Genomic DNA, 15,156 nt, shown 5'->3' with positions numbered 1-15,156 from the left:
TTTATGCAAAAAAAAATTGTTATTAATAGTTTATTTTTTATTATTATTTTTTGATCGATCAAAAAATCTGAATTTTGATAGTTTTTTTGTGCAAATCCTTGAATTCTTTAGAAATTGAGAAACCCTTTTTTTTTTTTTTGTGCCAACACAATTGTTAAACAAGTTTATAAAAAAGATCAAGTTTGGAACTCAATTAAAAAAGGTAAAATAAATCTAATAAAGTAAATTTTAAAGATGATAGATTAATTGATTGGTTGGGTGAGAAATTTAGATAAATGATACTAAACTTCTAAAAATGAATTTATTGTTGGTGTTTATTGACCACCACGGAGACGAAGAACTAAATGGAGGGTTGACTCCTTTTGGATGTTGTAATCGGAAAGAGTACGACCGTCTTCCAATTGCTTACCGGCGAAAATGAGACGTTGTTGATCGGGTGGGATACCTTCCTTGTCTTGAATCTTGGTCTTGACGTTTTCGATGGTATCAGAACCTTCGACCTCAAGGGTAATAGTCTTACCAGTCAAGGTTTTAACGAAGATTTGCATACCACCACGGAGTCTAAGTACCAAATGGAGAGTGGATTCCTTTTGGATGTTGTAATCGGAAAGGGTACGTCCGTCTTCCAATTGCTTACCGGCAAAGATGAGACGTTGTTGGTCGGGTGGGATACCTTCCTTGTCTTGAATCTTGGTCTTGACATTCTCGATGGTATCAGAACCTTCTACTTCGAGAGTGATGGTCTTTCCAGTCAAGGTCTTGACGAAGATTTGCATACCACCACGGAGACGGAGTACTAAGTGAAGAGTTGACTCCTTTTGGATGTTGTAGTCTGAGAGAGTACGACCATCCTCCAATTGCTTACCGGCAAAGATGAGACGTTGTTGATCGGGTGGAATACCTTCCTTGTCTTGAATCTTGGTCTTGACATTTTCGATGGTGTCGGAACCTTCGACTTCGAGGGTAATAGTCTTACCAGTCAAGGTCTTAACGAAGATTTGCATACCACCACGGAGTCTAAGTACTAAGTGAAGAGTGGATTCCTTTTGGATGTTGTAATCGGAAAGGGTTCGTCCGTCTTCCAATTGCTTTCCGGCAAAGATGAGACGTTGTTGATCGGGTGGGATACCTTCCTTGTCTTGGATCTTGGTCTTGACGTTTTCGATGGTATCAGAACCTTCGACTTCGAGGGTAATAGTCTTACCAGTCAAAGTCTTGACGAAGATTTGCATACCACCACGGAGTCTAAGTACTAAGTGAAGAGTTGACTCCTTTTGGATGTTGTAGTCTGAGAGAGTACGACCATCCTCCAATTGCTTACCGGCAAAGATGAGACGTTGTTGATCGGGTGGGATACCTTCCTTGTCTTGAATCTTGAGTCTTGACATTCTCGATGGTATCAGAACCTTCGACTTGCGAGGGTAATAGTCTTACCAGTCAAAGTCTTGACGAAGATTTGCATACCACCACGGAGACGGAGTACTAAATGGAGAGTTGATTCCTTTTGGATGTTGTAGTCTGAGAGGGTACGACCGTCTTCCAATTGCTTACCAGCAAAGATGAGACGTTGTTGATCGGGTGGAATACCTTCCTTGTCTTGAATCTTGGTCTTGACATTCTCGATGGTATCAGAACCCTCAACCTCTAAGGTGATGGTCTTACCAGTTAAGGTCTTTACAAAAATTTGCATGATTTAAATTTAAATATAATAACAGATAGATTGTTTGTAAATAAATATATTTATAGTAATAATAATAATAAAACAAGTAGTAGGTATTTAAGAAATATTTATTTATTTATATATATACAAAAGAGATAATTAGAAACTATTTGTTGTTGTTTTTGATGTTGAAATAAAAATAATAATGAGGAAGATCTTGTACACAATATATAAAATAGAAAAACTCAATAACCAACAACCCAAAAAAATAAATTAAAAAAAAAATAAATTAAAAATTTAATAATTAAATTTATTGTTTGCATAAATCGCTAAAAAAAGAATATTTTGCAAAAAAGTATATATGACACACTGTGAGTCAATAGGTTTAATTTACAAAAGTTTTTTTTTTTTCTATTTTTCCTTTTTTTTTAATTTTTGAACATTCTTAAGCCAACTTCTCAATTCTTTCTACCCAACAAAAAAAGAAAAAATTAGATTGTGTGTAGATGTGAACAGTTGTAATTTTGGATGACAAAAATACAATAAAAATAATATCAGATTTTTTTAATTATTTTTTTATTTTTTTATTTTTTATTTTTGATCAATTATTATTATTAAATTTTTTTTTTTTTATATGTTTTTAATTAATAATAAATTAGTATTAGTTATTTTCACATCACAAAATAAATTAATTTTTTTTTTTTTTTTAAGATGATTTTAAGTTCAGATTAATTTATGTTCCTTTATATATGTTGTTGAATGATTTATTTTACTGAATAAGATTTACAGTTTGTTCAACTAATTGATAAGACGAAAGTTAGAAGTATCTAGTTAGCTTCAGGTTCTGAAGGAGATCTAAGTTTCTTTTTTATTGAAGAAGATGCATTATAAAACTTAAGAGCAACTAAAGAGTTTCCAGTGTAATAAGAGGTTACTCTCTCTGGAGATAATGAATGCATCTGAAGCTCTAAACTGTCACTTCTACGATCCATACTCTCAAGTATCAAGGAAGGAAAGAAAGTATAAATGAAATGTTAATTAAATAAAAAAAAAATAATAAATTAAAAAAAACCTTTTTTATTTTTGTTTTATTCCAGAGTAATAAAAAATTGAGAAGTTCAATCAAACAAATGTGTTTTTCACAAAATTTTTTGAATCGCCAAAACAACTATCATTGAAAAATTGAATAAATAACCAAATTTGAATAATTTTGATGCGTTTTTGTTTTTTTCAAATTTCCCAAAAATCGGAATCGCAATTTCATTTTATTTTATTTTTTACAATGATTGTAAAATTATGACGGTTTATTATATAATGTAAAGTAGTGATTAAGTTAGTTTCTATTATTATTACAATATAAATAATAAATAATATTTAAAAAGTTAAAATAAAACAACAAATCACGTGATGGTTATCATTTGTAAAACAATTCAAACATTGAGAGATGAGATTAAATTGAAAAAGAAAACGATTAGAGCGTCGACCGGTAAGGATGAACCGACTGTCGGATTCGTTCCGACAATGGGATACTTGCATCGCGGACACATTTCGTTGGTCGAGCAAGCGAGAGCAGCCAACGATATAGTAGTAGCATCGATCTTTGTCAATCCAACACAGTTTGCGCCACACGAAGATCTGGCGAGCTATCCCGTCGACATCGAGTCGGATGTGCGTCTTCTGACCGCTGCCAACGCCGACATTCTATTCCTGCCATCAGTTGCCGAGATGTACGGAACCGACGCATCCACTTTTGTCGAGGTGACATCGATGGCACCGGTACTGGAGAGCGTTGCACGACCCGGACACTTCCGTGGTGTCGCCACTGTCGTCACCAAGCTGCTCAACATCGTTTCGCCCGACGTCATGTACATCGGTCAGAAAGACGCAATGCAATGCGTTTGTCTGAGAAAGATGGTACGCGATCTCGCTTTCAATACGCTGGTTGTCGTTGGCGACACCGTTAGAGAATCGAACGGCTTGGCAATGTCAAGTAGAAACAGCTATCTCACACCGGAGGAACGTGAAGAAGCAGCACTCATCTATCGTGAGATGACCAACATGAAACAACACTATCAGACCACCACCAGACAGGCGCTGGCCGACCTACTAAAAGACACACTGGAATCCGGTTGCTCAAAGATGAAAGTAGATTATATCAGTTTGGCAAACGGTGACACCGGTATAGAACTAGAGAACGACAGCGTCATACCAAACGGTGCCATCTTATCATTAGCTGTATTCTTCCACGGTGCAAATAGAAAAACAAGATTAATCGATGTAATCATATTAAATTAAAAATTAAATTAAATTATTAAAAAAAAAAAAAAAAGAATTCTACATCTTTTCAGTAATTCTTCTGTGTAATAAACATCTTGTCCAGTTTTTTAGTTTTCACCCAAATTTCGTTGGATTTTTAAAAAAATTTTGATGAGATTTTAGTTTTTCCAGAATTCATGTTTTTTTTTTAACAACTTGGATAGAAAATCAGTTAATATAAATACAACTGATCAGTTAGACAGTCAATGTAAATCATTCTACAAATAAAATTAAGATACAATTAAATTAAATTAATTATCCATTTTTATATATAAAATTATTATTATTATTATTTTTTTTTTTATTTTATACCAATAATTATAAACTATTTTAAAGAAACTTGCAAGATGTATATTTTAGAAGAACCAATTTATTATCAAAATAAAGTTAGACCAAACTATTACAATAGTAGAGAAAGACAACCACAAAGTTATGATGAATTTTTATTTGGACAACCACAACCAGCACTCTATGTTGAAATTCCAGTTTCAAGATTGAATCAATTCTATGGAGGTGATTCTTCTGATGAGGAAGATGAATATATGGATGAGGATGACTATGAACAAGAGAGAATAAATCATCTTAGAGAAAAACAATATTACCAACAATTAAGACAAGAAGAGCAGAGAAAGAAACAACAGCAATTTCAACAATTTCAACAATATCAACAGAGAAAACAAAGAGAACAACAGGAACTATTGGAGAGAGAGAAATTGAGAAAATTAGAAGATGAACAAAGACAACAACAAATACTATTGGAGAGACAAAGAAAACAGAAATATCAACAAGAGTTATTACAGCAAAGACAAAGAGAGCAACAACAAGAATATTTAGAGAAACAGAGAAAACAAAGACAACAACAATTTTTGGAGCAACAAAGAAAACACCAACAACAACAACAAGAACAACAACAAAGACAGCAAATTCAATTTGAAGAAAGACAAAGACAATTAAGAGAGTATCTTGAGAGACAAAAGGAAGAGAAATTGAAAGTTGAAAAGAAATTTATTCCCAAATATCAAATTTCTGATTCTGTTGATGGTTCAGTGTTGATTTCAGTTGAACTTGCAGGCTTCAAGAAAGAAGATATCAATATATCTGTAAATGGCTTACTTTTAACTGTTTCTGGTACAAAGAGTGAAGATACAATCAATTCTAAAGAGGATTCTCCATATTTCGAAGAGATTGATGACCAAGAGATCGATTTTATCAACTCTACCGACTCGCCTATTCCACTACGAAATCCATGGGCTAGTAAACAAACAACTCTTGTAAAACCAAAGCAAAATGATAGTTTCAGTTTACCATTTGAACTTTCAAAGAATCTTGATTTGACAACAATCAATGCCAAGCATACTAATGGAATGTTGAATATTAAAATCAATAGAAAACCAACTCAAAAATCATTCAGTGTTAATATCTTGTAATTAAATAAAAACAATAAATAAATTGTACAATATATAATTAAATAATAGATATTAAATTTAAGTAAAATATATATTTATTTTACATTTTTATCTGTGTTTTTTTATTTATATTAATTTCTATTTCGGTATGATTCTAATATTACGCTTATATATTTGTTTGTTTTATAAATAATATTTCAAGTTGTTTTGTTTTTTCTTCATCTTTTTAAAGTTGTAATTTAAAAGATTACTTCAATTTCATCACTCTCATCACTATTATAGTAATATGGGTTGTTGTATTCTTCTCTTTTATATTTTTGAAATTTATTATTTTGAAGTTGTTGATGATAAATAGGTGAAGATGAAGTTGATCTTATGTTGTTGGTTGGACTTGGTGGTTGTGGTTTTATTGTTCTAAATGAAGAGGATTTAAGCGCTTTGTTGTCAACTTTTTCAATTTTAAAGCTTAGAGCACAATATTCATATGGATCTTGTATTGGTGTTTGTAACGGTGGTGAAGCTCTACTACTATTGTAGTTGTTACTCGAAGGTACATTACTAGGAGTTCTTCTCTTTCTATATCTAATATCTTTACTCTCCATTCTTTTTCTAAGTAAAATCATTAAATAGTTATAATATTGTGGAGATGATAAATCTCTTTCAACTTCAATTTCTGACATTTTAATATATTATATAAATTATTAATAATTAAATTTCTTAAATTTCTTAAAGTATAAATAATAATAATAATAAATAAATAAGTTTTAAAGAAGATTATTTAGAGAATAAATAAAGAGAGAGTCCAAATAATTAAGTCTATATTTAAAATGATAATAGATTGATTGATTTCATTTCATTCACATTTCACCCCGAACTTAAATTAATAAACAAAATTGGAACCAGCCATCTTCAACATCACCACCTATCCAAGCAACTCCCTGCATGCCATCTACCAGAATTTTGATATATTAAAAATAATATGTGTGTTTAATTTTATATATAATTTTTTAAAAGACATTTTTAATTAAAATGTTTCAATGACAATACACACAATCACACACTCTAAAAACACACTACACACACCAATTAATTTAACCAAAAAAACATCAAAAACTTATTGGAATCATAAACTGTAAAGATGGATGGATTAAAAAAAAACAAAAAATTTTTTAAGTTCTAAACACACACATATTCTATTACCAATCCTTTTTTTTTTTTTAAATTTTAAAAGGATTTGTGTGTTCTGATCCTTTTTATGATACCACCAGACCACACCACTTAAAAAAAGGTATATCAAAAATTAAAATTCGTTGGTTGGATACAAACAACAAACTTCCATTTATGTAGATGGTTCAACAGATGCCACTTTTCTTTTTAAAATTGAATTGGTTAGTGGAATCGGAATTTGATTACTAACAAAGAATGCTCATTACTACTAATGTAAATATAGGTTGAAGACAAACCAAAAATTTATAACCACATTCTTTTTTTTTGTTGGTCGTCTTCCCTTAAAAACTAACCAAATTTCTTAAAATTGAATTTAAAGTCATATGAATAAAAGAATATCTGGTCCACCCACCAAACACTCAACAAGAATACTGATAAACAATTAAAAATTACTCTCAGATATATATTGCTAAAAATAACAACAGTTTTTACCACAAACACACAACACAATCACACATCTAAAACTTCAACTTAAAACTACCACTATGTACAATGTTGTCATAATTAAAACATAAATTTTAAGGATATACTTTTTTATATTTGGTAACTTCTTGAATCAATCTTTTTGTTTTCTAAACAATTTGCAATTTTCATAGATTTAAACTAAATTTGGATGAAATGAACCATGATTATTTATTTATAAATTCTAAATTTTCATCAATTCATTGATTCTGAAATTACATTAAACAAATCAATTGAAATGTTCAATCCAAACCATATATATCTCAATACATCTCAAACCAAAAAAAAACAAAACAACTAAAAATGAGGGTTGATAAAGTTGGTTAAATATTTGTTTGTTTTACTTTATAATAATAAAATTGTTTTTTTTTTATTTTATTGGTGATCAAGTGATTGATCGTCCTTTTCTTGTGTGGGTGGTGGTTTACTGAAATTCAATTTCTTGGTGGAAGTTAAATAAACGTCGAATCGGGTGTCTCTAGAACGGTAGGAAGTGTCGATACCCACCACTGGCAATACACGTTTTGGTTTCTTCCAAACGATTCGCTGTTGTGCAATACGCTTTGACAAGGCAAATAAGAGTTTCGACTCACGGTCACCACCAACCAACTTTCTTATCGCTCTGATATCCTTCTTGGAGAGTGCTGCTTTCTCGTCGTCCTCGCGCGACTGATACATTGGATCCATGTAGATGGCATCGGGTTGCAGTTCTGGCTCACGATTGATTACCGACACCAGATACTCGATGGAATCCGACTTTACCAGGGTGATACGCTCAGCTATCTCGCGAGTATTCTCATCGAGTTTCGCTTTCTCCAGTGCTTGGCTAACGAGATAGTGGAGAATTGGATTACGTTCGACCATTGTCACAGCGCTGCCAAATGACGCAATAATCCAGCTGTCTTTTCCAAGTCCACCGGTGACGTCGAGCACCGTCTTGGGCATCGATCCGCCACTCAGCCGCAGTGCACGAATCATCGGTGATTTCGCGTATGTCTTGTGTTCAGTTTTGAATTGCAGTTGACCAGCAGTGAAATCCACTGATACCTCACACTTTAGTTTCCGCTTGATCTTTCCACTCTTTGCTTCAAACATCTCAGTGTCGTTCAACGTGGTGGCGCTCGGTGTGACACACAACACCAGTTGGTAACCAAAGAATTGCTCTGGCAACGACTCAACCTGATTCAACGGTAAATAGTCAAGTCCGAGTTCCGTTGCCAGTCGCTTTGCATTTTCCACCTCGGAATCACCGGTTGTCGATGAAACCACGGTCTGTTGCTTGTTTATCTTTGAGAGCGAAGGATTCACTGCGATGCCCGGTGCAATCTCACGGTAGTATGCAGGATCCTTCGTATCTCTTCTCTCTTGCTCACTACTGCCAGCAAACTGTTGTGGTCTGTTACCACGTGGTACACGATCAACCTCCAAACTTTCCATCATATCACTATTATCAACTCTTTTGAATTCAATCTTTTCTCTTTGTTGCTGTTGTTGCTGTAATTTATTTGTATTGGTCATCTTTTTCTTTGGTCTACCTGTTTCCATATCATCATTGAAACTACCACTATTATTTCCAATCAGCTGATTGATTTCACTATCATTATTTTTCAAATCCTTCAATACTTTATTTAAATGTAAATTCTGTTTCTTTTTATTCTTTTCTAAATTCCATTGATTTTTTGCAAATTCTAAATCTTCTTCTATATTATTATTATTATTACTATTACTACTACTATAATTCCTACTATTACTAATACCTATACTAGATGTATATGATATTGATTTATATATATTTATGTTTTTTAAATAAGATCTATTTGATATAAATGATAAAGATTTTGATAAAGATAACATTGTTTTGTTTTTATATATATATGAGTATATCTTTGATCAAATGATGACAATTTAAACCAAATTAGACAAAAAAATGACGAAACAATTATATTTTTATTCGTTTTTCAAAAATTGATTTTTTTTAATTATATTTTTTTGTCTCCAGTGGTTGGTGGTCACATGTGAACTCACCTTAGATAGGTTAAATCAATCAATGTTTAATTTAACTTTTATGTGTTATTTTTCATTAATGTATTATCAGTAGTTTTTTTTGTATATAATTTCTATATTTTTATTTATTTATTTTTAGAATAAACAATAATTTAAATTTAGATAAATAATAATTATTAGTTATAAATAAGTAATAATAATTAGTTAGTTAATTTAATTAGTTAGTAAAAAAAACTATGTCTAAATTATTTTCATTTATAAAGAGAAATAAATTGCCTTTGGCAATTGGTACCGGTGCAGTATGGTTTGCGCATGCAAACAATATGTTCTCACCGTATCCAAGAGAGTCGTATTCCGATAGACACGATCGTATCAACCGATCGGCCTACTTTGAGATGGAACCGGATAAATTGCTGACGGCACCATTCCCAAGCCGTCAACAACAACTCGCCAAACTCGAAGAGTATGCAACTAAGCCAATCGATGTCATAGTTATCGGTGGTGGTGCAACTGGTTCCGGTGTTGCACTAGACTCTCAGACACGTGGACTCTCCACGGCTCTCTTTGAACGCGGTGATTTCTCATCTGGAACATCATCACGTTCCACCAAATTAATTCATGGTAAGCAAACAAGCAAACAAGCAAACAAAAAAATAGATAAAATTAGAAAATGCAAACAAATGCAATTAGCTAATATTTGTTCTCAAATATTGCTGTACAGGTGGAATTAGATATTTGGAATCGGCTATTATGAATTTAGATTATCAGGATTTGAAATTGGTGAAGGAAGCGTTGAATGAGAGATCGAATTTGCTGAATAATGCACCACATCTTTCTCATGCTCTGCCACTGGCGATTCCAATTTACAGTTGGATCGACTTGCCAAAGATGATGATTGGAACGAAGCTATACGATTTTTTCTATCCTGGAAACGATATTCCCGGTGCCTACTATCTGTCGAAAGCGAAAACAATGGAGAAGTTCCCGCATTTGAAAGACGGTTGTTTGGGATCGGTTATCTACTACGACGGACAACACAACGATGCGCGAATGAACCTGTCGATTGTCATGTCGGCGCGCGCCAACGGTGCACTCACCATGAACTACATGCAGGTGGCGTCACTCCTGAAGGAACAGCAAAAAGTGGTTGGTGTCGTTGTGGAGGATCGACTCACCGGAAAACAATATAATGTTCGTGCGAAATCGGTTGTCAATGCAACCGGTCCGTTTGCCGACGGCATTCGTAAGATGGACGACCCGAACGCCGCACCAATGGTAATTGGCGCATCGGGAACACATTTGATCCTCCCGCGTAAATATTGTCCTGACGACATGGGATTCCTCAATCCCAAGACAAAAGACGGTCGTGTCTTGTTTATCTTGCCATTCGAGGGCAGAACCATCGCTGGAACCACCGACCAGGCTGCGGACGTCACCTTCACACCAAAGCCAACACACGAAGAGATCCAATTCATCTTGGAAACGGTGTCAGAGTATTACAAAGACAATCTGACAGACAAAGACGTACTGGCATCGTGGACTGGAATTCGTCCACTAATTAAATCGTCGCCAAACACACCTACCTCAAAGATCAACCGCCATCACACACTCATAACCAGTCCATCCGGTTTGATAACGATTAGCGGTGGCAAATGGACAACCTACAGAGAGATGGCAGAGGAAACCGTCGATAAAGTCGTCGAACAAACACGTATCTTCACACCCAAAGAATCACATACCGTCACCATGAAACTATTTGGTGGTGATAAATATTATAAAGATACAGATAAATATTTAATTAAACGTAAAGTATTATTATTATTGTTATTGTTATTTGTCCAAACTAGTTACTAATTCTTTGTTAATTTGATTTCGTTCTAGATTTCAATATTGAACCAGAGATTGCCAATCATTTAGCACATACCTATGGTGATCAAGCTGTTAGTGTTTGTAAATTGGCAAAGGAAAGAGGATTGTTTAATCGTTTGGTACAGGGATATCCTTATATTGAAGCAGAAGCTGTCTATGCCGTACAGGAATACGCTTGTAACGCTGAGGATGTCATCGCTAGACGTACTAGACTTGCATTTTTAGACAATCAGAAATCAAGAGAAGCACTTCCACGTATCGTCGATCTGATGGCAACCGAATTAAAATGGAGTAAATCCACCAAAGAAAATCAATTAAAGGAAGCAAATAAATTCCTTGATACAATGAATTATTAAATAAACAAAACAAAATAAATTAAATAAACGCGTTTATCTAACTAACTATTCAACAATCATGATAATTCTCAATCAAATTAAATAAGTAATAATAATAAAAAAAAGGTAGTTTGTTTAAACTTGTTATGTTACATAAAAATATAATAATAAATTGTGTGTGTTATGTTACAATAAAAATATAATAATAAATTGTGTGTATGTATACATTTATTAGTTATTACTATTATTAACCATTATTGTAAAAAAAATAAAATTGATAAATGAAAAAAAAAAATTTTTTTTTTTATTTTTGTCTTTCTTTGTTGTTCACACAACAAAATTCCTTACAAAAAATAAAAAAAAAAAAAAAATCAAAAAAATTGCAAATATCTTCTTATTGTTATTAACTATTGACCATCATATCAGCATATTATTCAATCCATACTTTAATCCATCTGTCAAATCAAATAGAGAGAGTTTTTGTTTTATTTTAAATAAATTTATTTATTTATTTATTTATATTTATAGCAACATTTTAAATTTATTTAGGTATATATAATAATAATAATTGTAATTTAAACAACCACCACCACCATTTACAAATCAATATCATATCATATGAATTTTGACTGTTGTTGTCATTGTCATTGCTATTGTCAATTTGAATTTATAACCTTTTAAAGTAAAATAATAAAACAACCAAACAAATAAATAAACAAACAAAAAAAAAAAAAAGATAAATATAAATAAAATAAAAATAGAAATATCCAAAGAATGGATCAAAGTTTAATCAAATGGGTGAGTAGTTCTATTCTATTCTATACACAAAATACGAAACATATTTGCTCATTTATCATTACTTTTTATTATTATTATAAAATTTAGATTAATTCATTTGACAATCTATCAGAGAAATGTGATAATATAGAGGATTTAACAGATGGTATCATACTTTATGATATTTGTAAAGAAATGTAAGATATCTTTATTAGTTAGTTAGTTAGTTTATATGATGTTGTTAAATAGAAAGTAGTAGTAGTAGTTATTAATTATTTTTTTATTTTAATATTAAGATCACCTAAACATTTTGATACAACATTGGTATCTAGACAGGATGCAAAGGATAATTGGGTATTGCGATCAGAGAATGTAAAGAATTTGTTGAGTTCACTCGATAGCTGGTTCAGTTCAGAGTTGGGTTTGACAGAGCAGACCGTCGCTATCGATGCTGACACCGTAGCAAAGGATATGGATCCACAAGAGACAATAAAGTTGGTCGAGCTGATACTGGGTGTCGTTGTGGAGTGCGAAAACAAAGGTGAATACATCGGTAGAATGCAGAGTCTCGATCCAAAAGTACAAGGTGATCTCATGTTGATCATCGAGAAGATCATGACATCACATCAAGAGTTGATGTCCACTGCCGACCACTCAAGAACCTCATTCGATGGTGAAGATCAAAGGTAACTAGCTAACAACTTACTTATATATATATATATATATATATAGATAGACTTTAACTAACATTTGATTCACATTATTGTTATGATTTGTTAGTGAGGATAGTATAGATAGACAGAATCATCATTCACCGATTGACGATAGCGGTGTAAAGGAGAGATTGGCACAGTTTGAGACACAGATCGATGGTTTACAACGTGACAAATCGAATCTACAGAATGAGTTGGAAGAGATGACATTGACTTGTAATCAGTTGCAACGTGACCAGAAGGGTTGGGATCAGGAGAAGGAAAATCTGCTGGAGGTATGCTCTAATTTACAGCAATCACTTGAATCCGCCCAGAAGCGACTGGACGAGCAGAAACAACAGGCATCGCTCAACGTCATGAGTGACATCCGTATCAAAGATGAAATCAATACACTTCAACAGCAAATCGATGATAAAGAGAAACAAATTCAAGAGTTAAAGAGAAAGGTAAGAAGATTATCATTTATCTATTTAAACTATTTCAATAAGTTATTAATACTGTTTCTCTATGCATTTCAGATCGATGAAGGAAATAAACAGATAAATGAAAACAGAGAGTTACGAGATGAGATCGATATTCTAAGAGAGAAGGTTACAAATGCAGAGTTGGCAGAGGAGAAACTGAAGAAGTATCAACAAAAGATCGAGGAGATTGCAGAGCTAAAGAAACAAACAAAGACACTGGAGGAGAACAACGATAACTATTTGAATCAGATTCTCGATTTAGAGGAACAAGTCAAGAAGAGTAACACTTTCAAGACTCAACTCGAGTCTAGCAAGCAACAGGTACTGACATTGAAGATCGACAATACCAAGTTGGAGATGTCACTAAAGTCGATCAGCGAAGATCGTGATCGTCTACAATCGACCATCTCTCAAATGGAGTTGGATCATCAATCGTTAACCGGTCAACTCGATAGTCAAACCATTAAATTACAACAATTGGAACATGATTCAGAATCAAAATGTAAGTAACTAAACCACTTTTAATAATATCCATATTATTGACTATTAACATGTTACTATTTGTTATTATTATTATTATAGTGTTGGAATCATCACAGTCATCTTCATTTGTAGGTGGATTGGATCAAGTTTTAGATTCCTCGACCAAAGAAAGACTTGCAAGATTGGAAAGAGAGAATAAACGTCTAAAGGAATCGGTTGAGAGATTGGAGGAACTTGAAAGTCAGCTTGAGGAAGCAAACAGTTACAAGGAGATAATGATGAAGGAGATGGCAACACTCCAACAGCAACAACAACAAACAAGTCCAAGCCAATCATCGCCATCGGAGCAACAGATGCAACAACAACAACAACAATTGCAACAACAGATACAACAACAGCAACAGCAATCGGTTGTCATTCAAGAGTTGAATGGTAAGATCTTGGAGATGAACAATAAGAATCTACAACTGCAATCAGAGATTGAAAAGATGAAGCAATCGGTCGAGTCTGTCAATACGACATTGTCATCGAAGAACCAACAACTGGAAGACGCCACCAAGCAAATCGACGATCTCAGAAAACAACAACTCGACTTGCTGTCCAAACAACAAGTTGAATCGACCACCGCCGACTCCGAAGATAAGGGTAAGGTTGCAGAGTACAGATCTGAAATCGAAAAACTCGAAGGTTATCTTAGAGCTGCTAGAAAGGTAATTTAGACTATATTTATATTAATAATAGAGATAATAGTTATAGTTTTTATTAATAATAATATTATTTTCATATATACACAGATGATCAAAGCACACAGAGAAAAAGAAAAAGAATTTGAAGCTAAAGAAGCAAAGATCACAGCTCAAGAAGAGTACATTGCTAACGTTGAAAAGAAACTCAAGCAAAAGGACGAGAGAGTCGACAGCCTGGCCAAGCAGATCAAGGAAGGAAAGGAAGCTCAACAAAGAGAGTTGAATCTAATGTTAACTGCTTTTTTGAATATTGGTGTAGAGTTTGAGAGATTAAAGAACAGTGATATCATGAGCAAAGATCCAAGATCCTATTTAAACAAAAAGAGAACTGATTGGAATAATTAATTTAATTAAATCTAAAGAACCATAAAAAAAGATCAACTTTTATATATATTATAAATAATAATAATTACCATCATCACATCGCACCCAAAAAGCTCACAAATAATAATACTATTACATTTATCATTTTTTTAAAAAAAAAATAATACAATAAAAAAACTATAAACAATCATTCATAATATTCTTAATTTAGACTTTTTCAAAATAAATAATGAATGATTTACAGATGATTGTTGCTATCTGTTAATAGAAACTTAAAAATTTAATTAAAAGCATTGTTTTTTTTTTTTTGTTGTTTTTTGATCACTATTTTAATTAAAATTTTAATTTTTTTCGATATTCTCACAATATT

The 15,156-nt window shown here is 32.6% G+C and overlaps 7 protein-coding genes across 7 annotated transcripts; 4 read left to right on the top strand and 3 right to left on the bottom strand.

The window, feature by feature from the left end:
• Nucleotides 1–314: 314 nt before the first annotated feature.
• On the bottom strand, nt 315–1,690 carry ubqI (ubiquitin family protein; the record flags this gene model as incomplete). The annotated part of the gene is made up of 2 exons (XM_020575808.1): nt 315–1,373; nt 1,418–1,690. 2 exons carry the CDS (start codon nt 1,688–1,690, stop codon nt 315–317), a joined length of 1,332 nt encoding a protein of 443 aa, XP_020434603.1.
• A 1,377-nt stretch (nt 1,691–3,067) lies between these two features.
• panC (pantoate--beta-alanine ligase) lies at nt 3,068–3,955 on the top strand (the record flags this gene model as incomplete). Its single annotated transcript, XM_020575807.1, has 1 exon — nt 3,068–3,955. One exon carries the CDS (start codon nt 3,068–3,070, stop codon nt 3,953–3,955), a length of 888 nt encoding a protein of 295 aa, XP_020434602.1.
• A 368-nt stretch (nt 3,956–4,323) lies between these two features.
• PPL_04909 (Hsp20/alpha crystallin family protein) lies at nt 4,324–5,458 on the top strand (the record flags this gene model as incomplete). Its single annotated transcript, XM_020575806.1, has 2 exons — nt 4,324–5,399; nt 5,452–5,458. The coding sequence occupies 2 exons, from the start codon at nt 4,324–4,326 to the stop codon at nt 5,456–5,458; spliced, it is 1,083 nt and encodes a 360-aa protein (XP_020434601.1).
• A 163-nt stretch (nt 5,459–5,621) lies between these two features.
• Nucleotides 5,622–6,062, bottom strand: PPL_04908 (uncharacterized protein; the record flags this gene model as incomplete). Its single annotated transcript, XM_020575805.1, has 1 exon — nt 5,622–6,062. The coding sequence occupies one exon, from the start codon at nt 6,060–6,062 to the stop codon at nt 5,622–5,624; it is 441 nt and encodes a 146-aa protein (XP_020434600.1).
• A 1,384-nt stretch (nt 6,063–7,446) lies between these two features.
• Nucleotides 7,447–8,925, bottom strand: PPL_04907 (uncharacterized protein; the record flags this gene model as incomplete). Its single annotated transcript, XM_020575804.1, has 1 exon — nt 7,447–8,925. The coding sequence occupies one exon, from the start codon at nt 8,923–8,925 to the stop codon at nt 7,447–7,449; it is 1,479 nt and encodes a 492-aa protein (XP_020434599.1).
• A 386-nt stretch (nt 8,926–9,311) lies between these two features.
• On the top strand, nt 9,312–11,300 carry PPL_04906 (Glycerol-3-phosphate dehydrogenase; the record flags this gene model as incomplete). The annotated part of the gene is made up of 3 exons (XM_020575803.1): nt 9,312–9,696; nt 9,797–10,879; nt 10,957–11,300. The coding sequence occupies 3 exons, from the start codon at nt 9,312–9,314 to the stop codon at nt 11,298–11,300; spliced, it is 1,812 nt and encodes a 603-aa protein (XP_020434598.1).
• A 753-nt stretch (nt 11,301–12,053) lies between these two features.
• On the top strand, nt 12,054–14,807 carry hook (hook family protein; the record flags this gene model as incomplete). The annotated part of the gene is made up of 6 exons (XM_020575802.1): nt 12,054–12,077; nt 12,165–12,253; nt 12,353–12,742; nt 12,837–13,735; nt 13,816–14,426; nt 14,511–14,807. The coding sequence occupies 6 exons, from the start codon at nt 12,054–12,056 to the stop codon at nt 14,805–14,807; spliced, it is 2,310 nt and encodes a 769-aa protein (XP_020434597.1).
• Nucleotides 14,808–15,156: the final 349 nt, after the last annotated feature.

The sequence above is a fragment of the Heterostelium album genome, assembly GCF_000004825.1.
Source record: "Heterostelium album PN500 unplaced genomic scaffold PPL_scaffold4, whole genome shotgun sequence".
NCBI lineage: Eukaryota > Evosea > Eumycetozoa > Acytosteliales > Acytosteliaceae > Heterostelium > Heterostelium album.
The sequence above is the reverse complement of the archived record's forward strand: the minus strand, read 5'-3'. Positions and strand labels throughout refer to the sequence as shown.